At 46.7% G+C, this 22,291-nt stretch overlaps 1 protein-coding gene across 1 annotated transcript in view; it reads left to right on the top strand.

Moving 5' to 3' along the window:
• Positions 1-22,291, top strand: part of LOC149453935 (venom factor-like) — a 251,889-nt gene that overhangs the window by 84,483 nt on the left and 145,115 nt on the right. The window contains exons 10-12 of the mRNA XM_089688006.1: positions 5,128-5,243; positions 8,434-8,580; positions 17,743-17,955. Coding sequence (XP_089544132.1) covers positions 5,128-5,243; positions 8,434-8,580; positions 17,743-17,955 — 476 coding nt within the window. The remainder of the gene's footprint in view (positions 1-5,127; positions 5,244-8,433; positions 8,581-17,742; positions 17,956-22,291) is intronic.

Genomic DNA, 22,291 nt, shown 5'->3' with positions numbered 1-22,291 from the left:
TGTTATGTTATATTTGTCTGACCTACAAGTGCCTCTTTAATGTAAATGTAAGCAAGATGACTGAATGATCAAAAGCAATGTCAAACTGGCCAAAACACTCAATTTCAGTGGGGGTTGAATAATTTTGGTCACAACTGTACATAGGTCATTCAAATTTCACATTGCCCTTGTCAGTGGTGTCATCTCTGTAAAGATTCTGTAGCCTTCTGTGGATGGTGGACAACTTGCACCCCCCCCCCCCTTCATTAGGAACCCAATCACAGCACGTTGCTTCTGCTTGGAGTCCATTATTTACCTGCAATGAAAAAGAAGAAGTAGTGTTGTCATAGAGGAAGAATTACTCAACCAGCTCGCAAAATTTTGAACAACGTATGTGTAGTCCTACCCTGGCAGTGGTTTCCTTGACCTTACAAGCCTCCCGACACCTCTGAGACTCTGGGTTCAGACATATTTCAACAGTATGGGATAATAATGCAAGAGACAATTCTTTAGTAACACCTCTATATTAGACTTGTTTAATGGAGTCGGCTACAGGAATAATGGGTTTAGGATATAAAACCCCAGTTACTGCATTAAGACAGAACACTGGTAAAATAGTTTAATCGACGTTTAACAGGTTATATAGTCATGAGGAGTAAGCTTCAACTATTTAATTGTAACACCAGCAGCAAGAGGGGGAAGAAAAGGCTTGTTGACTTATCAGCTCCCTCCGTACTACTGGCACCATGCAGAGAATTATGTAAATGTATACTCTGACATAAATAGATATAAGTAATACTAAGTTGTATAACAATGGTTTTAGAAGAGAAAAGGTCCCTTTAACTAGAGATTGCCACTTGAGCCCTGAAATGTTTAAAGTTCTTGATATGGCTGATATCTGCTATCTTCTGCTAGCAATTATTGGGTCCATAAACATTAGTGAATACTGGTAATTAAATTAAGTTAACCCCTTCCCTCCGGCACCTCCCTGCCCTTTAAGAGTTTCAGACGCTGGGAGGCGAGGCATGGTTTAGGGATCATGTGACCGCCGTGGCGCATCATCACGGCAGTCACATGATCGGGAAAGGTCCCGATCGAAAAAGCGGACCGGGACCTTTCCGTGAGCACCACACATGTATGCTGGGAGCGCGCAGGGCGCGCGCTCTCAGCACATAAGTTTTTTGTTACATGAACGCAAATGTGCGGCTGCTCAGCGTCTAGGCCCAGACGCAGGGAGGCCGCACATTTGTGTGCGGCCGGCGCAAAGTGGTTAAACAGACTGTGGTACTGCTCAAAGCAAAGGTCTCCTAATATTGAGGTGTAAAGGTGTCTGCATGCAGTGTATCTATTCTATGGATAGCACAGCTTCCTAGGAAGGAGAGTTCTTGCCCTTGGCTGTTTACAGGGATGTGCACATTTACAGCCTGACAGCCTGTCTGCATGGTGAGCAGAGATACAACAATGACAGTCCCGATGCAGAAAAGCTGATGCAATCCCAGTGTGGCTGAACTGATGTGTAGAGTCCCGTAGTGGTAGGCCACCAGTAGGGGGGGACCAGTTCATCCTGTGTTCAGCTCTGAATCCCACAGAAAGTTCCTTATCTATTTTTCAAGCCTCCTTCTCATTCAGCAGCTCTCTGCTAGTTGTAGTTCAATCAGCACTCAGGAATAGGGGAAGTATTGGCTATATGACTACAGGTCCCAAGATTCTCTGCTGTCAGAGAAACTGAATCCACTCTGCTAACGGGAAGTAATGTAGCAGTCCCAGTACTGGGCACTAGGGGGGAAAGGAATTAATCATTGTCTCATCTGTAAATGTCCCTGAATGGCATAATGATATAGCCGGCATCTGGCTACATATGTACATTAATAAAAAAGTTATGCCCACTTTTGTATTAGTTTCAATACAGCCCTCTTATATTGCAGCTAATCAGTCCTTAGATATCGTATCTGTTTTATTTTAGGCTGTTTTTCCTTTTTTTTACAAAATATTACTGTGACGGAGATTTCCATTTACTTCCTGTGCCAGAGGCACAGAAGTAAGTTGGGAAATGCAAAAAAACCCCCAAATGTTTGGGATTTTAATGGCACTATGTATGGGGGGGGGGGTGGGGTGTCTATCTATGAAACATTTGTTGGACGAATGTCACATGTATTCTTGCATGCTGCACAAATTTTAGTTGTAATTTTTGTAATAGATTCATTCCTATCATCAGCTCCATCTAGTGGTATCAGTTTCTGAGCTACCGCAATGTGAAAGCATACCACACCTTGGTGACTAGATAGAACTGACGATCATAGGCTTTTACCTAGTAGCTAGCGTGAATGTGTGTGACATTTGTACAATAAATGTTTTATAAATAGACCCCATGGAGTCATCTAAGCATTTGATAATATTCCAATGTTTTATTTGATAAGTTTGATTGAAATTTTTGGAAAAAATAGAGGGCTGGTACATTGGCTGACATTCAGTTACTACAATAACCCCTCCGTTAATCCACAATACACATGATACTAGTTGCACATACAGTAAATTAAACTTTTTTTTGTGCTGTCGGATGATGAGGAGAAAAACTGTCATACCCTCTTCACTCTCAGCCTTGTTTTGCCTTGTGTAACTATGACTTTTTCTAATGTTATTCGAAGGCTATTCAGAGCAGAGCAGGGGCGGACTGACAACTCATGGGGCCCCCGGGCAATAGGGGATCATGGGGCCCCTGTGTCCTTGCCCAAACTCAAAAAAGCCTATGAAAAAGGTACCAGGGGCATCTCATGGGGCCCCCTACTGACCCCGGGCCCTCGGGCAGTGCCCGAGTTTCCAAATGGTCAGTCCACCCCTGGAGCAGAGGCATCCCTAGGGTTGGTGTCACCCGGTGCGGTAACACTTGGTGACACCCCCTCCGACGATGCCCGCAGAATGGATCGGATCTGCGGAATGAGCATAATGGATCGGACTTCGATCCATTATGCTCAATCCGCAGATCAGATCAATCCTGCGGGGATCGTTGGCTTGCTTTACAACTTACCTTTTTGTGGAGCGGGTCCGGTGTCACCACGCGTGGTGTCACCTGGTGCAGACCGCACCCCCCACACCTGCCTCGGGACGCCACTGATTCAGAGGTCTATAAAATCAAAAATAAACCAGCCAAACAATTGGGTTTAAGAGAGGATGGCACAAGACAGCTGGCCTAGAGTGACAGTACATGGATGCCTACTGTCCCGATTGTTCTGGGATAACCCTGCATCTTGCACCTCCGTCCCGATAAAGCTGTGTCCCAGCAATGTCCTGGGATAACAGTATTAGCATTTTATGAGCTACAGAGCATGCAGGAGTTTGTTATGGTGGAGGCGGAGTAGGTGAACCACTTTGGTAAATAGGGGGGTGGGGTCTGATCAGTCCTGTCCATTCATTGGATGGGCCTGTGGTGGACAGTGGCAGTCCTGTCTATATCCCCCTGGATTACCTGTGTCCTGGTACAAAAAAATTTGATAAGTATGGAAATATAAATCTGGCTTTGATGTTTATGGCTGACCACAGGTTTTAGGTAAATGTTTGGTCAGCAAAGAAAGGGGATTGTTTTCTGAAAACAGTGGGTCTGTGTACAAGATCATGAGTTGGTCTCTCATGCCTAAGAAAAAATGTGGTGAGGCAAAATCAGGTGTGGTTTTTATTGTGCTGAATATTGGCTCTGGCTTAAAAGGGATGCAGAGTGCAGGGGTCCACCAGTGAGTGACGCAGAGTTCAAGGGTCAGTAGTAAATGATGCAGAGGTCAGTAGTGAGACAGAATTCAGGGGTCAAGAATAAGTGACGCAGAGTTCAGGGGGCAGAAGTAAATGACACACAGTTCAGGGGTCAGGTGTAAGTGGCACAGATTTCAGGGGTCAGTAGTAAGTGAAGCAGAATTCAGGAGTTAGGAGTAGATGATGGAGAGTTCAGGGGTTAGTAGTAAGTGACACAGATTTTAGGGGTCAGTAGTAAGTGATGCAGAGTTCAGAGTCAGTAGTAAGTGAAGCAGAATTCAGGGGTTAGGGGTAGATGGAGAGTTCAGGGGTCAGGCATAAGTGGCACAGATTTCAGGGGTTAGGAGTAAGTGATGCTGATTTCAGAAGTCAGGAGTAAGTGATGCAGATTACAGGGGACAGTAGTACATGATGCAGAGTTCAGAGGTCCATAGTAAGTGATACAGAGCTCAGGGAACAGTAGCGAGTGACACAGAGTTCAGGGGTCAGGAGTACATGATGCAGAGTTCAGAGGTGCATAGTAAGTGATGCAAAGCTCAGGGGTCAGTATTAAGTGACCCAGAGTTCAGGGGTGAGGAACAAGTGACTCAGAGTTTAGGGGTCAGTAGTAAGTGGTGCAAATTTCAGAGACGCGTAGTAAGTGATGCAGAGTTTGGGGGTCAGTATTAAATGACTTGGAGTTCAGGGGTCAGTAGTAAGTGGTGCAAATTTCAGAGGCGCGTAGTAAGTGATGCAGAGTTTGGGGGTCAGTATTAAGTGACTTGGAGTTCAGGGGTCAGTAGTAAGTGGTGCAATGTTCAGAGGTGTGTAGCAAGTGATGCAGAGTTCAGGGGTCAGTAGTAAGTGGTGCAATGTTCAGAGGTCAGTATTAAGTGACCCTCTATCCCAAAATACAGCTTCAGAGCCCTCCCCTGCACAGCTTACCATTCTCTCCTGACTGTGGTTCCTTCTGTCCTCAGCTCCTCTCCTCTCCTCTTCCTTTTTATCCCAGGGTCCAGAAGGTAGGGCTAACAGGACTGTGATTGGCCTTTGCATTGGCAAATCTCAGGAATCCTCCCTCAAGCAACAGGGACCTACCCCCCAGCATGAGACCAGTATTTAATCTCTGCCCCATACACAAGCACTGGATGGATGTTTGCGAGTAACAATCACAACTGCAGCAAAGCCACAGATCTGAACAGCGTTTCCCCAATTGTTGTGAAATGTGTAAGGGCTCAGAGGCCTTCCGCCGTTGGGGCCCATGTGCACCGCACACATTACACCCATGGAGGATACACCTTAATAAGAAGTCAAGGACTAAAATATCACTTTTGGTAGGATTGATTTTTTTTATATCAATGAGAAAAAATAGAAAACCACAATTATGGCAACAGATTGGTGCTCCTTATCTAAATGTGTCTATTTCAGGAGGTGACTGGGTGGAAGCTGAACTGGACAACATTTATATTGTTAAGTCTGCATATAAAATCCTCCTCACCAGGACATCCAAATACTTCAAACCTGCAATGCCCTTCAGTCTCATGGTATGTAACTCACAACAACATTTATCCATTTATGAAAAAACAGTTTGCACCGTATTTGTCTGCTTACCTAGAAATGAAGCATGGGCAGTGACAGACTTGGCTGGTTCCAAGGCTACAAAGGAAACACAAAGAAGAGGGTTGGGAGCTCATGGAGGACATTACAAAGTGGTAGAAAAACACAGTAAAAATTATTTCATGAAACATGAGTTTCAGGTCCATTACCCTTTTGACGCTGCCCATGCTCTCTCGCCAAGCAGCCGCATATATGTGGCCCTGTTAAAACTACTTACCATGCTGAGAGAGCACTGCCTGCATGCTTCCAGCATGGTAGCCAGCGGTGATCAGTAAGCTTCTGATCCATATTTGCGATTGGGAGATTTACGATCAAGTGACCGCCGTGACAGCCAATCATGACCAGAAGGCCCGCCTCTGCCTCCCGGCTTCTAGAATCCTTAAAGGGCCAGGAGGCGGTCGGCACCAAGGGGTTAAGCAGTGGATGTAGATAGATTACTTAGTCCTTCATAACTCATTGGATTTTTTTCTTTAACCATGGCAGTAGAACAGGATGGTTATGGAGCAAAAGGATGGCAAGTACAAGCTTCTGGGGAAAGAGAATGGTAAAGCCCAACTCCAGACTGGGTAGACCCCACCAATGGAGTACACTCCCTGCATTATGATTTTACATTTTTGTATAGTTTCCATTCATTTTAGGGTCCATTCACATAGCAAAGTCTGCGTTAACCCTTTAAGGACCAAGGGACGTATTTGTCCCATGTTTTTAATTGCGTGTATCATCTGATTAAGAACCTAAAACTCTTTTTTTTTTTTTTTTTTTTGTTTTTTTTGGTTTGAGTCAAAATATTAGTTCTTATCAACAAACAAATGGATCTAGCTTTTTGCCAATTATTTCATGAAATGGCTTAGTTACAGCAACTGAAGTGTACAAACTTTGAAAACAAAAAAATTGATTCTTTTGGCGTTCCAAAATCTTACGGTCCTCAAAGGGTTAAGAGCAAATAAATGCACCTGCATTGACATGCATTCTCATGCTGCATTGTTTTTTAAAATATGCTTCAACTTGTCTTCTCTATTCCTAAAGAAAGCCTTTATTAAAAAAAATAAACAGGAAAGGGACAGGAATCGTGGTGATTTAAGTGGCCATATATGGCCATTGCATGGCAGATGGAAGTCAGAGCATTTATAGAAAATTACTTGGGGTGCACCAATATAACACAAGCAACACTATGACAGAGTGGCAATTTGTTGACTTGAAAACAAGTTAGTTGCTAGATAATTTGCATAGAAGTGTTTAATCCCCTGGAGCTTTCATTTGTCCAAGATATGGAAGTCATACTGTAGTTTCTGTAGAAGGCTCGAGGAGCAGCAATATAAAAAAGGACAATGATAGGGGTGGCAATTTGTTGATATGAAGATAAACTGGTCGCTACTTGATGATTTCAGTAGAAGTGTTTCAAGCTTCCTAACTTTAATCCATCCAAGATAATTCAAGACAAGGGTTTGGGGAGCTGCATTATAAGACAATAAAGGTTATGACGGGGGTCGCAATTTGTTGACTTGAAGACAAGTTGGTCGCTGAAAAATTCTGTGCAAAGAAGTGCTTCAAGCTCCGTAGCTTTCATCCATCCATGAAATGAAAGTCATAACTTTTATGGAAAAAGGGATGAAGGGCGACAATATAACCCTTACTAGATTATGACAGTGATTTAAATTTGTTGATGTGAAGAGTAGAAAAGTTGTTCATCAGATTATTATTTGCGTAGAAGTGTTTCAAGCTTCCTAGCTTTCATTCGCCCAGATCTGGAAGTCATAGCTTCTATAGAAAGGGGTTTGGAAAGAAGCAATATAAGACAAACAAGATGGCAATGTGTTGACGTGAAGACCACTGGGTTGCTTGAAATTTATTTACATAGAAGTGTTTCAAGCCCCCTAGCTTTCATTATTCTAGCTATGTGTGCCCGCACTCTTGTGTACATAGTTTTTTAAAGTAGTGAGAGGCTTGCTAGAAGCCTAGGTTTAGTCAGAGGCTTACTTCAGGTTAGGTTGGAAGGCTCTACAGGTCAGTCCTCTGGTACCTCCTACTGCTCAGGAAACTTGGCGAAGCTTCTAAAAGCCAGTAGGCAGAGGTGAAGAGGGGCTGATCTGCATATTTATTGGAGTCTGACCAATCCCAGGCCTAGCAGTGTGGCAGACCAGCTCATAAATATGACAGAGCCCAGTCAGCAGGGTAGTCGGGTAAAAGATGGAGTGTTGAGAGGTGCTGCTGTGTAGCCTGTGAGGGGGTCCTAGAGAAGGGGGGTTCTGTCTCCAGACTGGAGGCTGGAAGCTGGAGTAGGAAAGTGAAGAACTGAAGAAAAGAGCTCCTCTGCCATGCAGTCCACCGGGGAAGGACAGCTTGCAAAGCTTGGAGAGGATCTAGCCCAGCTACAAAGGCCTGAAAGCAGTTCTATCCACAGCTGCAGGACAAGGACAGTATGAGTACCTCTACCCCCCCCCCAAGGCCTAGAAGGGAGAAGTCTGCTGAATGCAAGTTCTAGGCAAGTCTTCAGGAGACAATGCATAGCTTACCTAATCCCTTGTCTTGGGATCAGATACTGTAGCCAGGTTGGCTGGTATTTTGTTCACTTAGGGGACTTAGAGCTCCTTCAAGTTGGGACTTTGCTAAAATTCCATTCAAGGGGAAGCAGAGCTCCTGCAAGTAGCTTACTTTGTTTAAGACTGTCAGGGTTCCATCTGGACCACAGTCATTCATCTGCCATTTTTGTAGCATTTTCTAGAGAAGAAAATTGTCCTCAATTGTTATTCTGCAATCAAGTTGGGCATCCCATAACCCCTTTACCACATCCAAGTTAAATTCTCTAATAAAATTTAAAAAAAACCAAGCCCATGGGCTAACTCTTGTCTCTGGATACAAATTGAAAATGCGTGTTGCCTGTCTGTGCAGGAAGTAAAGGGGGACCCAAAACCAGTGGCTTTCAAGGGGGTAACGATTCATATGGAAGTCATAGCTTCTATAGAAAAGGGCTTGAGGACCAAAAATATAAAACAAACAAGCTTATGATAGATTTGACAATTTGTTGACTTGTAGACAAGTTGGACTGGAACCTCCTGTCCTCCTGGACATTTCAGGTAAAGGTAAATGAACCAGGAATAACTTTTCCATCTCTTTTAGGTGTTGGTCACAAACCCAAATGGCTCACCAGCAAATGGCATTCAAGTCGTGGCCAACCCAGGAAACGTCAGAGGTGTTACTGAGGCAGATGGAACCGCTAAATTGGTAGTAAACACGGGTTCAGATAAAAAGCCTTTGAAAATAATGGTAAGTTTTGGAGGAAAACTGCCCTTAGGGAAGTGCAAGGGTTACCATTATCAACAAGCACACCCATTCATATAAATAGATTGTTTGAATAGTTCTGTTTTGTCCCATGTATACAGTATATATTTTTTCTGTGTTGTATCGAACTGCATCAGGTGTTTATTGTTCTACAACAAGTTTACTCATTTTTGGATTCTACCCCTGTCCTTCCCTTCTGCATAGTACTAGTTAGTTCAGTCCTAGCTTGACCCCATGTTTCTTCAGTCAGTGTTCGTTATTTGCAGAGACAGGAATTAGGAAAGTCATTGTCTTCTTACACTTCAAAAGACTAAAATATTCTATGTGTTGCAACAATCTGAATTAAAATTGCATTAGATTCAACTTCTGTGCAGGGGTGGACTAGGGGATCATGAGGCCCCCGGGCAATAGGGGATCATGGGGCCCATGTGTCCTTGCCCAAACTCAAAAAAGCCTATGAAAAAGGTACCAGGGGCATCTCATGGGGCCCCCTACTGACCCCGGGCCCTCGGGCAGTGCCTGAGTTTCCAAATGATCAGTCCGCTCCTGCTTCTGTGTTATCCTGAAGAGTCAAGCTGCCTGTGGTCGGTGACAAGTCAGCAGTTATATAAGTACATTAGGGCTTATTCAGATTGGTGCTGAGTCACATTTTGCATGCTAAGCCACTGTTTTCTTCATCTGCATCCACCTTGGAGCTGCTCGCAGGCAGCCTATAGAAGTGGAGGCAGACGCAAGGGCTGCACAGACACGGTTGCATGTCAAATTTGACATGGATGGAGGTGAGGGTGCACGGATCTGAAGGCAAAGAGTGTGCTGTACATTTATAGCTGACAACAGGAAAAGTCAAGAACAGCCCATTGTAATAGCCCATTGTGAAGTGATGCAAAAATGACATACGATAGGAGAGTATACAGACACAAGCAGAAAAATTAGCTCCCCTAACCTGATGGTTGGGGTCCTCTTTTTCATGTTGGAGCTACTCCCAGCCAGCTGTCATGGCTTTTTGAGAAAATTTTGGTTGGCTGGGTTGCACTGGGCAAATGAAGTCAAAACAAATGATCTGCATAGTCATTCATGATCACTGGCTCACAAAGGGAGCTAAGAGGGAATTGTTCCCCATCAGCAAGCAGCACAGTGGGCCCTTACTCTTGTATGGAAGCAGAGGTTTGTCTGCAGAGGTCTGACACACCCCCTAATGAGTCAGACCAATGGCTCTGCAATCAGCAAAGCCCACACTCACTATTGATTTGACAGCTCTAGCTCTGGCTTAACTAGGGGTGTGTCCAGGGGCGGACTGACAACTCATGGGGCCCCCGGGCAATTGGGGATCATGGGGCCCCTGTGTCCTTGCCCACACTCAAAACACACCCAAAAAAAGCCTATAAAAAAGGTACCAGGGGCATTTTATGGGGCCCCCTACTGACCCCGGGCCCTCGGGCGGTGCCCGAGTGCTCAAATGGTCAGTCCGCCCCTGGGTGTGTCTGACCTGTGTAGAGAGGCCGCTGCTTCAGCTCAGAGAGCAAGGTTTCTTCTCTGCAGCATGCTGGCAGGGGACAGGGTTTTCTACTTAGGCTGTGGCTGCTTGCACACCCTTTGTATTGATGCTGGGCATACTGTCATATTATGTGATATGCTTCTACCACATCCTGAGCCCTCAGTTCATCTTTAAAGGGTAACTCCACTTTCATGAGAAAAAAAAAGCAAACAAACAAAATAATAAAGCATATACAATTGCTAATCAAGTCATATTGTAATTGAATGTTATTAAAAATTACCATTCCTTTTCAATCTGCAACACTGTAATTTTTTTAGTAAAATGTAATGCAATATGGCAACCTGGAGGCCTTCTGTACACAGATGGTGTACAGAACGCACCCTGAAATTGTAATTTCCTGCTTGTGTGATTGGCTCATTGATTTTCCCAGAAGTCTTCACTAAGATTCCAATCAGATTTTGAGCATCCCCGCAGCAAAAATGTCATATTTGGACAGATACTCCCAAAGGCAAATCATGTCTAAAGGATGCAGACCCTGCCAATTTCCTCATTAGAACCCTGCAAGTGCAGCATAATTATAAAACCACTCTCACACTGATGCACTCAGCTCATGTATACCAATAATAAGCTATTTCTTCCGAATACCAAAAGGTAGGAATCTGCAACAAAGTTTGTTAAAATCCTTGCAAAATAGATCACCCAGAGGGAAATGTTTTTTCTCAACAAAAGCAGAGTTATTGTATAACTCCACTCATCCTTATCAATTAAAGCTTAACATCAAAGAAAGTATAAATACTCTCTTGCAGTGGGGTAAAGGGTTAACGGTTTGTTTCGGTCTAGGGGACTGGGAAAAGTATTTTTACTTAACTGATCCCTATACTGTATATGGCTAGTAATACTCTACTCCACTATTCTCCAGGGGTAGACTGTCCCTTGGTGTCCAAAGCAGGGCTATGGGATCTGCATTGTAGTTGGCAGGGCATTTTTCTCAGAAAATAGGTGCAGGAACTCAACCAACCCCCCAAAATCCCCTTCCCCTACACAGACAGCCCATCAAATAGTGGGTGTGATTAAATTTCACTAACAGTGGGAGGGTCTTAAAGGGGCATTAAATACCAGGAGTGCATTACTGAGTGCAGCGTTCAGGGGCTACACACAGAGTGCAGCGTTCAGGGGTGCGCTACGTACATAGTGCAGCATTTAGTGGTGCGCTACGTACATAGTGCAGAGTTCAGGGGTGCGCTACGTACATAGTGCAGAGTTCAGGGGTGTGCCAGCTGGCTCTTGTACCTCCCTACGCACTGTAAGTGGCTCTGCCTCTCTCCCTTGCAGTGAGGTCATCTAGTGTGGTATCTGCACTGAACGCCGGGCACCTGCATCTCCCTTGACCCAATCTTGCACTCAGTGGGAGCCGCTCAGGAGATAAGATCTGCGGAAGCCCTTGGGAGATAAGCTGTCACTTGTGAACACAGAAGCCAGACTTCTGTTTTTACAAGTGATAGTGGTGATCAGGGGGCAGAGGGCCTGAGCCAGAGGTCGTGGGACTGAGTTCCACCAAGTTCCTGCTAAAAAAAAAGCCCTGGTAGTTGGTATCCTGTGATAGCTGAAGCATAGGGGAGATGAGGTTGCAGGCAATGATCTAGCAGCACAGAGGGGGCCTGTGGACCCCTAGATCTAGTTTTTTTTCTTGAATTTTACATACTTTAACCTTTTATTAAAAAATTACATCTTGGAATATTTCTAGGGGTTGGCCAAACTCAGGTACGGAGGGATAATAGTAATGGAGACATTTTTCCTTGATCTAATAGTACAAACAGGGGCGGACTGACCATTCAAGCACTCGGGCACTGCTCGAGGGACCGGGGTCAGTGGGGGGCCCCATGAAATGACCCTGGTACCTTTTTTTTATAGGCTTTTTTGGGTGTGCTTTTAGTGTGGGCAAGGACACAGGGGCCTCATGATCCCCTTTTGCCCAGGGGCCCCATGAGTTGTCAGTCCGCCCCTCTCTCCTAATGAGAAGAAAGGTTGCATTAGTGGTCTACTACTTCCTTTCCTCTTCAAAATGAGAAAAGAGGTGGATCAGCCCCATACATGGGTTAGAAAATCTATATGAGAGATAACATGAGTTGCCGACGTTGAAGATGCTCATTTAACCCACCCACAGTAGCTCTAGAGGGCTGAATCCTGCTTGAGCATCACAGTGGGTTGCAAATTGACTGCATATCATCACCTCCACTTTTGTTGAAAAACAAAAATCCTTCTGGGTGATCAATGCGCATTGCAGGGATTTTAACTGTAGTGTCCCTCTAGATAACTAGGGGGGAGCTAGTTAGTTTTTTTTTTTAGCCAGAAAGGCTGAGTTGCAGCCTGGGCAATAGTCAGCTGGGATAACCTTAGGTCAGGGCTGAGAAGCTCTGCATGTCAGTTCCTTGATACCTCCCCCTGCTCTAGAATCTTTTAGAAGGTTCTAGAAGCAGTGAACAAGTGTGAGGAGGGGCTGGCCTGCACATTTAAGGGACTTTAGCCAGTCCTTAAGGTTTGGCATGGGGCCAGGACAGCCTTTAAGTGTGTTTGAGCCTGCTCAGCAGCAGGAGAATTTGGGTGGAAGCCTATGATGCAGGAGACTAGGAGGGGACCCAGTGGAAAGGAGTCTACCTACAGGTCAGGAACTGGAAAGAAGGATCACTCAGCCCCACAGGTTCCTGGAGGGAGGACCACCTGTGGAGCCTGGGAAGGAGCCAGCCCAGCCGAAGTCCTGAAGGCAGCCAGCAACCCAACCAGCTCACAGGCAAGGACTGAGTGAGTAATCCTGCACCTCCTGAGCCAGACGAGGGGAGAAGGCATTCTGCTAGGAAACCTGACAAACTCTTTATCTTTATTGTTCAACTTAAAGTGGCAGACACTGGATCTTCTTGCCTAGGGTATCCTCCAGACAACTGGATAAAGAAGAGGATTTATCTGTGGTCTGGGGTGGTACACCAGGAGAAGCTGGAGAGCTCTCCTAGAAGAAACTTTGCTGTATAGAGACTTGTATATACAGTCAGGTCCATAAATATTGGGACATCGACACAATTCTAACATTTTTGGCTCTATACACCTCCACAATAGATTTGAAATGAAACGAACAAGATGTGCTTTAACTGTAGACTGTCAGCTTTAATTTGAGGGTATTTACATCCAAATCAGGTGAACGGTGTAGGAATTACAACAGTTTGCATATGTGCCTCCCACTTGTTAAGGGACCAAAAGTAATGGGACAGAATAATCATCAAACTTTCACTTTTTAATCCATTTTTGCTAATCCTTTGCAGCCAATTACAGCCTGAAGTCTGGAACGCATAGACATAACCAGACGCTGGGTTTCATCCCTGGTGATGCTCTGCCAGGCCTCTACTGCAACTGTCTTCAGTTCCTGCTTGTTCTTGGGGCATTTTCCCTTCAGTTTTGTCTTCAGCAAGTGAAATGCTCAATCGGATTCAGGTCAGGTGATTGACTTGGCCATTGCATAACATTCCACTTCTTTCCCTAAAAAACTCTTTGGTTGCTTTTGCAGTATGCTTTCCTCTCCTCCATCCCAAAAATCGCCTCCCTCTACCCGCCCACCCCCCCAAAACAGCTCTACATTGCCCCTTCAATTCTGCCCTCTCCCCACTCACCACCTCTTCCTGGTACTCCACTCCCCGGTCGACCCACGTGCCACCACTACCAGACCCACATGCTCCTGCACCTCCCATTCCCATGACACCCTCCTCACCCTTCTCCTATCCGCTGGGGACATCTCCCCGAACCCTGGCCCCTCACCACCTCTCCCCCCCTCCAGGGACCCCCCTGCTCCCGCCAGCCGCCGCAACCCCCTCAACCTCATACCTGTGCACCTCCTCCCCACATCCATCCCCCCTCTCTCGGTTGCACTTCTGAACGCCCGTTCGGTTTGCAACAAACTAACTGCCATCCATGACCTCTTTATCTCCCACTCCCTCAACCTCCTAGCCATCACCGAAACCTGGGTACAGGCCACTGACTCTACCTCCCCTGCGACACTCTCCCATGGAGGTCTCATCTGGTCCCATTCACCAAGACTGGGCGGTCACAAAGGTGGTGGTGTCGGCCTGCTCCTATCACCGCTGAGCACCTTCCAGGTCCTCCCTAACCCCCCCTCCCTAACCTTCTCCTCCTTCGAGGCTCACTGCATCCGGCTCTTCTCACCCACCCCCCTAAGGATCGCAGTGATCTACAGGCCCCCCGGATCCATAGCCCGCTTCCTGGATGACTTCGCCGCCTGGCTTCCCTTCTTCCTCTCCTCTGAGCTACCGACCATCATCCTCGGGGACTTCAACATCCCCATCAACGACAACACCCCAGCTACCTCTCAACTCCTCCACCTAACCACCTCCTTCGCGCTCACACAACACACTCAATCCTCCACCCACATCAATGGGAACACCCTGGACCTCGTCTTCTCCCACCTCTGTACCCTTAACCACTTCACTAACACCCCCTTCCCTCTCTCCGACCACCACCTCCTCACGTTCTCCATCTCCCCTTCCCCTAACTCCCCCCCCCAGTGCGCCAAACCATCACCAGCCGCAACCTCTGCAACCTGCACCCGGCCCCCCTCCACTCGGCTGCCGACCGCTTACACGACAGCATCCTTCCACTGTCATGTCCTGACCTAGCCACCACCGCGTACAACGACTCACTATCAGCCACCCTAGACTCTCTGGCACCCCTAACCACGCGCAACATCAAACCCAGACCGCTCCAACCATGGCAGAACGACCATACTAAATGCCTCAAACGTCGCAGTCATGCGCTGGAGAGACTATGGCGCAAAACCAGGTCCCCTCATGCATTCTCCCTCTACAAATCTGCCTTCCTCACCTACACCTCCTCCCTCCACGCCGCCAAGCAGGCCTACTTCGTTGACCTGATCAACACCCTCTCTAACTGCCCTCGCCGACTCTTCTCCACCTTCAACTCCCTGCTCTCTCCCCCCCCTCCTCCACTCAGTACCTCACTTACCGCCCACGAGATTGCCACTCATCTCCACAACAAGATTGACGCAATCCGCAAGGACATAGTCAACTTGCAGTCTACCTCCCAATCTAGCCTCCCCCCTTCCATCACCCCCTCATCTCTCCCCTCCTCTGACCTTGCAACGGCACTGCCCCCCACCACACCCAAGGCTCTGCCTACCGTAACCCCCCCATCACTGCACTCCTTCAGCCCTACTACCACTGAGGAAGTCACCAGAGTCTTCTCAGAAGCCCGCCTCACTACCTGCCCCCTGGACCCTATCCCCTCTCAACTCCTCCGGTCACCCCCCTCTTCCCTCATCCGCTCCCTTACCCACATCTTCAATCTCTCCCTCTCTACTGGCATCTTCCCCTCCCCCCTAAAACATGCGCACATCACCCCCATACTCAAAAAGCCCTCCCTGGACCCCACTGACCTCAACAACCTCAGACCAATTTCCCTGCTGCCACTCACGTCCAAGCTCCTTGAGCGCTTGGTCTACGATCGCCTAAGCGCCCACCTAACTGACAACAACCTCCTTGACCCACTACAGTCCGGCTTCCGTCCCCTACACTCCACCGAAACTGCCCTCCTCAAAATCACCAACGATCTACTAACCGCCAAAGCCAAAGGCGACTACTCTGTCCTCCTTCTCCTAGACCTCTCTGCGGCTTTTGACACAGTCGACCACCCCCTCCTCCTTAATAAACTACTCTCCCTTGGCATCAAAGACACCGCTCTCTCCTGGTTCTCGTCCTATCTATCCCAACGCTCCTTCAGCGTTTCCTACAACGGCGCCACCTCCTCTTCCCTCCCCCTCTCTGTTGGGGTCCCCCAGGGCTCTGTCCTTGGACCCCTTCTCTTCTCCATCTACACCTCCTCCCTTGGCAAACTCATACACTCCCACGGCTTCAACTACCACCTCTATGCTGATGATACTCAAATCTACCTATCCACCCCTCACCTCACCCCCACATTCTCCGCCCGCATCACTCACCTCCTAAACGACATCTCTGACTGGATGTCGCTCCATTTCCTCAAACTCAACCTCTCCAAAACCGAGCTTCTCGTCTTTCCCCCTTCCCGTGCCCCCCCCCCCCATCCTTTCCATCACTACCAACAACACCACCATCAATCCCGCCCAGCAAGCCAAGGTCCTTGGCGTCATTCTGGACTCAAACCTTTCCTTTCAACCTCATGTCAAATCACTCACAAATACATGCAGACTCCACCTCCGGAACATCGCCAGGATACGCACCTTCCTTACCCCAGACACCACTAAACTACTCGTTCACTCCCTGATTATCTCACGCCTTGACTACTGCAACTCCCTCCTCACCGGCCTACCCCAGTGCAGGCTCTCCCCGCTTCAGACCATCCTGAACTCAGCTGCCAGACTCATCCACCTCACCAGCCGCTCCACCTCTGCCACCCCCCTCTGCCTCTCCCTCCACTGGCTCCCCATTGCCCAACGCATTAAATTCAAACTGCTCACTCTGACCTATAAGGCCATTCACAACACTGCCCCTAACTACCTCACCAACCTGATTCCCAGGTACCACCCTACCCGTACCCTTCGCTCTTCACAGGACCTCCTTCTATCTTGCTCCCTGGTCTCCTCCTCCCACGCACGACTGCAAGACTTCTCCAGGTCCTCCCCCATCCTCTGGAACTCACTACCCCAATCCATCAGACTGTCACCTTCCCTCCTCACCTTTAGGCGCTCCCTGAAAACCCACCTCTTCAGGGAAGCCTACCCCACCCTCACCTAACAGCCGCTGCCCTTCCCTCCTCCTACCACTCCATCCCCCACAGCCATTTCCTCCTGTACCTCTACCCCCTCCCTCCTAGATTGTAAGCTCGAAAGAGTAGGGCCCTCTTACCCCTTGTGTGCTGTTTGATGTTACTGTACTGTTTCATGTATTGTCCCCCCTCTATTGTACAGCGCTGAGCAAACCCTTTGGCGCTATATAAACTCGATAAATAAATAAATAAATAAATGCTTTGGGTCATTGTCCATCTGCACTGTGAAGCGGCGTCCAATGAGTTGTGAAGCATTTGGCTGAATATGAGCAGATAATATTCCCGAAACACTTCAGAATTCATCCTGCTGGTTTTGTCAAATCAAATCAGGTTGAGGAGCGCAAGGTCTTTAACATCCACCAGCTGTCATCATGGAGGAGTGGAAGAGGACTCCAGTGACAATCTGTGAAGCTCTGGTGAACTCCATGCCCAAGAGGGTTAAGGCAGTGCTGGAAAATAATGGTGGCCACACAAAATATTGACACTTTGGGCCCAATTTGGACACTTTCACTTAGGGGTGGACTCACTTTTGTTGCCAGCGGTTTAGACATTAATGGCGGTGTGTTGAGTTATTTTGAGGGGACAGCAAATTTACATGTTATACAAGCTGTACACTGACTACGTCACATTGTAGCAAAGTGTAATTTCTTCAGTATTGTCACATGAAAAGATAGAATAAAATATTTACAAAAAAGTGAGGGGTGGACTCACTTCTCTGAGATATTGTATATATACTGTATATATAGCATTTTTTTATTTGCTATGTTTTTTATGAAAGTAGTACTAACCAGTTTAGTACACCTCTTTAACAAATCAACTTCCCTTTTTAACAGGTGAAGACAGCAATAGAGGAACTAGATAAAAATCTTCAGGCCTCCAAGGAAGCCACCATCACTCCATACCAACCCCAAAGAGGACAGGGAAACTATCTGCACTTGACTATTGATACCAATCTGGCAAAGCCGGACAAACAAGTTTTCTTGAACTTTAATATATTGACCAGCCCTCCTGCAGAACAAGAAAAAGTTCACCATTTCACATACCTGGTAAGTTCATAAACTGGGGGATCAGGAAGGAATTTTTTCCCCCACTGCAGCAAACTGAAATTGAACAGTGCTTCATAGGGTTTTTTTTTCCTTCCTTTGGATCAACTATGGATATAGGATTGTGTATATGGAGGTTTTCTGTGTATTTAATATTTTGTATTGGTTAAACTATCATGGTCTTATTAGAGTTTGGAAGGTCTTTACAATTTTTTTCCATAAGATTTTCTTCATTTCTACATATGGTATGGTCACATAGACCGATCACGCACCTAGCGTCATTTTTTCATGATAAGGGCATGCATGTTAAGTTCTGTGTAAGGGTAATACTTCCAGGTGTTTAATACCTCTCATAGGGGTTACAGTCGCCCCCCCCCCATGACAGTGCCTTCATCTGCTTTTCTCTTCAGAAAGATGGCACCATCTTTGTTCAGGCATCATCCAGGGTTTCTGGACTGAGATGCAGGCTTAGAGATAATACAGTCGTGTACTGTAAATCTGCAGCTTTCCAGCTTGAGACTTAATACAATGATGCAGTCTGATCACAAAGGGAGAGGAAACTAAGGAAATGCTTTCCCCTGCCTGCAGCAAACCAATGACATTTTCTCAGCCTAGGCAAAGTCACTGGGCTGGAGCTCAAGGGTCACTTTAAGGACATGTGAGATGGGGAAACAGCTTTCATTGTTTGAACACTGACTGAAGTAAATTAAAAACCTTCTGACTGACATTCTGCAGTTTAGCCACAAGATGTCACTGTTTTGTTCTAACACAGCCTCAGACTGCATAGAGATTTCTTTATTCATGAAGGGGTGGGGTTTTTACACTTAGAGAGTGAACAGGAAAAAGGAGAGAGAGCAGCCATGCTTGAGAGAGAGAAGGGGGGCTGTGTGATCGGAAAATCCGTTGCCATCCAGCTGTGAAGACTGCTGTCAGGAATGTATTCAGCACTGGTGGTGGGACTCTCCTGCCGTGTGGGCTGCAGTACCAGAGCTGACCAGCGGGTGCTCTCAGCACTGGTGGTGGGACTCTCCTGCCGTGTGGGCTGCAGTACCAGAGCTGACCAGCGGGTGCTCTCAGCACTGGTGGTGGGACTCTCCTGCCGTGTGGGCTGCAGTACCAGAGCTGACCAGCGGGTGCTCTTAGCAGCCAGAAGCTCACAATCAGCCAAACCTGGGGCTGATTACAGAAAGGTGTATATAAGGTATGACCAGGCCTGTGCTTTGGGCCTTGGTGTATGTTTTCCCATGAGCCCCTGTATCCTGTTCCTAGTTCCTGTGAGAAGATACCTTGTTGCCGACCCTGCCTGATCCTGATTCCTGTTGACCGTCTCCTGTTCTGACTACTGGCTCATCCCTGACCATCCTTCTGCCTGATCCTCTGTACTGCGCTGTCCGTGAGTTACTGAACCCGGCTTGTGACCTTGACCATTCTCTGCCTGCTCCTTTGATACCTTGCTGCCCGCACGTTGCTGACTTGGCCCGTCTGACCACGCTAACTACTCTGCCATCCATCCATCCTGCACGGATCCAGCCGTACCTGCACATACCTCTGGCGGATCCCTCTATCACTAGCAGGTGTACTCAGGGGCCGCGACCTGGTTCCTGTCTGCTCCAAGTCCATCCCCACCATCAGGGGCCCTGGTGAATAGCAGACTGGGACTTAGACTCCGCGCCCTGGGGAATCCTGCCCTGAGGACCGCTAGAGGTACCACCAGGCAGTTGTTACAGAACCCTACGGCCGGCCTGACCATTCCACCTCTCCAGCCCTGACTACGCCTGTGTTCTTGCACCTCCTAAGATCAGTGGAAGGTTAGTTTGTTCACTGTGCGTTTATATATATATATATATATATATATATATATATATATATATATATATCTGGGTGGCTAATAATAACCTGTATTATACTATACCTGAAACCTGCGTTTCCCTGTGTCAGTCCACACCTTTCTGGTCATTCCTTGATTCCTGACATCTGCCCTCCGTAATCAGAAATCCCATTGAGTGAAGCTGATGGTGTTCAAGACGCTAATCCTGTCCAAAGAGGGGAATATTTGCTGCCAGGAAGCTGATGAGGACAGAGGAGCAAAGCAACATACATTGCTGATAACATCGCATGAGTAGTGGAGAGACTTTTGTTCTGTTCAGAGTCATCAGCGGCTGAAATACAGACCCGGGTCAGCAAGAATTGTCCTTTCAGTGGCGCATAGAGACTGAGTCCAGGTCTATAGTTGGTTAGTTAGGGTCTCTGTTTGTGTCAGGCCACAAGTGTTATTACTGATCATTGGAAGGACTCCACAACTTAAAGTGACATTTCACATTGGAGAGCTGATAACATCCTACAAACTCAAACCAGACTGGCGTTTTGCTCAGAAGGAATACTCAGGCACGTGTTACAAGACCAGTTATGGGAGAGGGAATACTGTAGATTTGTGTAAGATTGTAAGCTGTTGTGCTGCACCGCAGGCTACCCCATACCATACACCCATACACTGATTCCTGCTCTTTTAGGGTAATAACAGGTAAGGTGTGGCAGCTTAGTTGTGCCCGCCAGTAGGTAAATTACTAAACTTCCTACCTTCATCCATCAGGAGGCGCCGTGCTGTGCAGCACAAGGGTCTCAGCCTTTGGGCTGAGTGTATGTAAATTTATTGTATGTTCCCAGCATTTGGTTGTGTTTATTTGCCACATCTAAGTAAAATTCTGTTGTGGCAAAAGCTGGTGTTGGGGTTGCTTTCCTCGTTCGTGACTTCACTGTATCCTGGGGAGCCCACCCTGGTACACGGCTTACAGACAGATGCTTTTCCCTATTGCCTACACACAAAGGGGTGGGGATACTCATGACCTTATTGATCTCATATGGCCACATGACCATATTATACCAGTGTTATTGACCTAAAATGACCCTGCAGCCATATTAGGCCAATGACACTGGCATAATATGGCCATGTCGCCACATGAGGTCAGTGATGTCATGATCATCCAGACCCCTTTGTAAAATCAGGTGTGGGTCATGGAGTCCACCAAGAAGAACAGCTGGCTTCAGGGTTCAGACCTGAACATGAGAATTTCCTACCCAACAGCTGATGTTGCAAAGGCACAGAGATGCTTATGACATCATTGATCTAACATTGTCACATGGCCATATTATGTCAGTGTTGTTCACCTAATATGGCCACATGACCATATTAGGTCAATGACTCTAACATGAAATGGCCATGTGGCCATAATAGGCCAGTGATGTCATGACCATCCTTGGCCCTTTGTAAAATCACCTGTAAGGTGGAGAATGCCCTACCTAAGGCTGGCCATACAAATTTCTTGTACAATTTTCCTTTAGATTTACCAATACTAAATAATATGTGGTCAAACTTAAACACTTTCGATTTGTATACAATCAGACAGGCCCTTGCACTACATAGGACAAATAAATGAACACCAATAGTCCAGTGCAGGGGCGGACTGACCATTTGGAAACTCGGGCACTGCCCGAGGGCCCGGGGTCAGTAAGGGGCCCCATGAGATGCCTCTGGTATCTTTTTCATAGGCTTTTTTGAGTTTGGGCAAGGACATAGGGGCCCCATGATTCCCTATTGCCCGGGTGCCCCATGTATTGTCAGTCCGCCCCTGGTCCAGTGGTGCTGTGATCAAAAAATTATATAAAACATTCATGTGACATGCATCAATCATTTAGTGAATAAAAGTATAGTCCATTGTGACATGTGAATATATCTTTCAACGTGATAGATTTTTAAAGTGCTCCCAAACCAAAAAACACTGCGTGCCTTTAAAAAACACCTCCCCTTCTGGGTATGCACTCACCAAATTTACATGCCTTCCATTCTCATAGTTGGCATGTATCACTTGTGTCTCCAAAAGGGGTAACTCCATACAGACTCTACTCCTCTCCACCAGATGGTGGTCCTGCAAAAAAAAGAGATAAAATTCCAGTGGTGCAGTAACCAATAACACCTTTTATTAAATGTATAGACAGCCACTCACAAGGTAAATGGATAAAAAACACCTGTAATGTCAAATATAGTGGGATACAAAAGCTGTGCTCTCACCACCGCCAGATCCCAAACAATGGTGCTCACGCGTCACTTTCGGTTCCGGTTCAAAACGTCACTTCTCACGCCATCATGTGAGGGACCCATCTAAATTGTTGTACACCCAGAAGAAGAGGTGTTTGTTAAAGGCACCTGGGGTTTTTTGGTTTGGGAACATTTTGAAGATTCATCACATTGAAAAAGTTATTCACATGTCACAATGGACTATACTTTTATGCACTAAGTGATTGATGCATGTCACATGAACGTTTTGATGTTTTATATAATTTT

The sequence above is a fragment of the Staurois parvus genome, unplaced genomic scaffold, assembly GCF_062004578.1.
Source record: "Staurois parvus isolate SC_StPar_1 unplaced genomic scaffold, SC_StPar_1.0 ptg000444l, whole genome shotgun sequence".
Taxonomy (NCBI): Eukaryota; Metazoa; Chordata; class Amphibia; order Anura; family Ranidae; genus Staurois; species Staurois parvus.
This window is presented reverse-complemented; position numbering and strand designations above follow the sequence as displayed.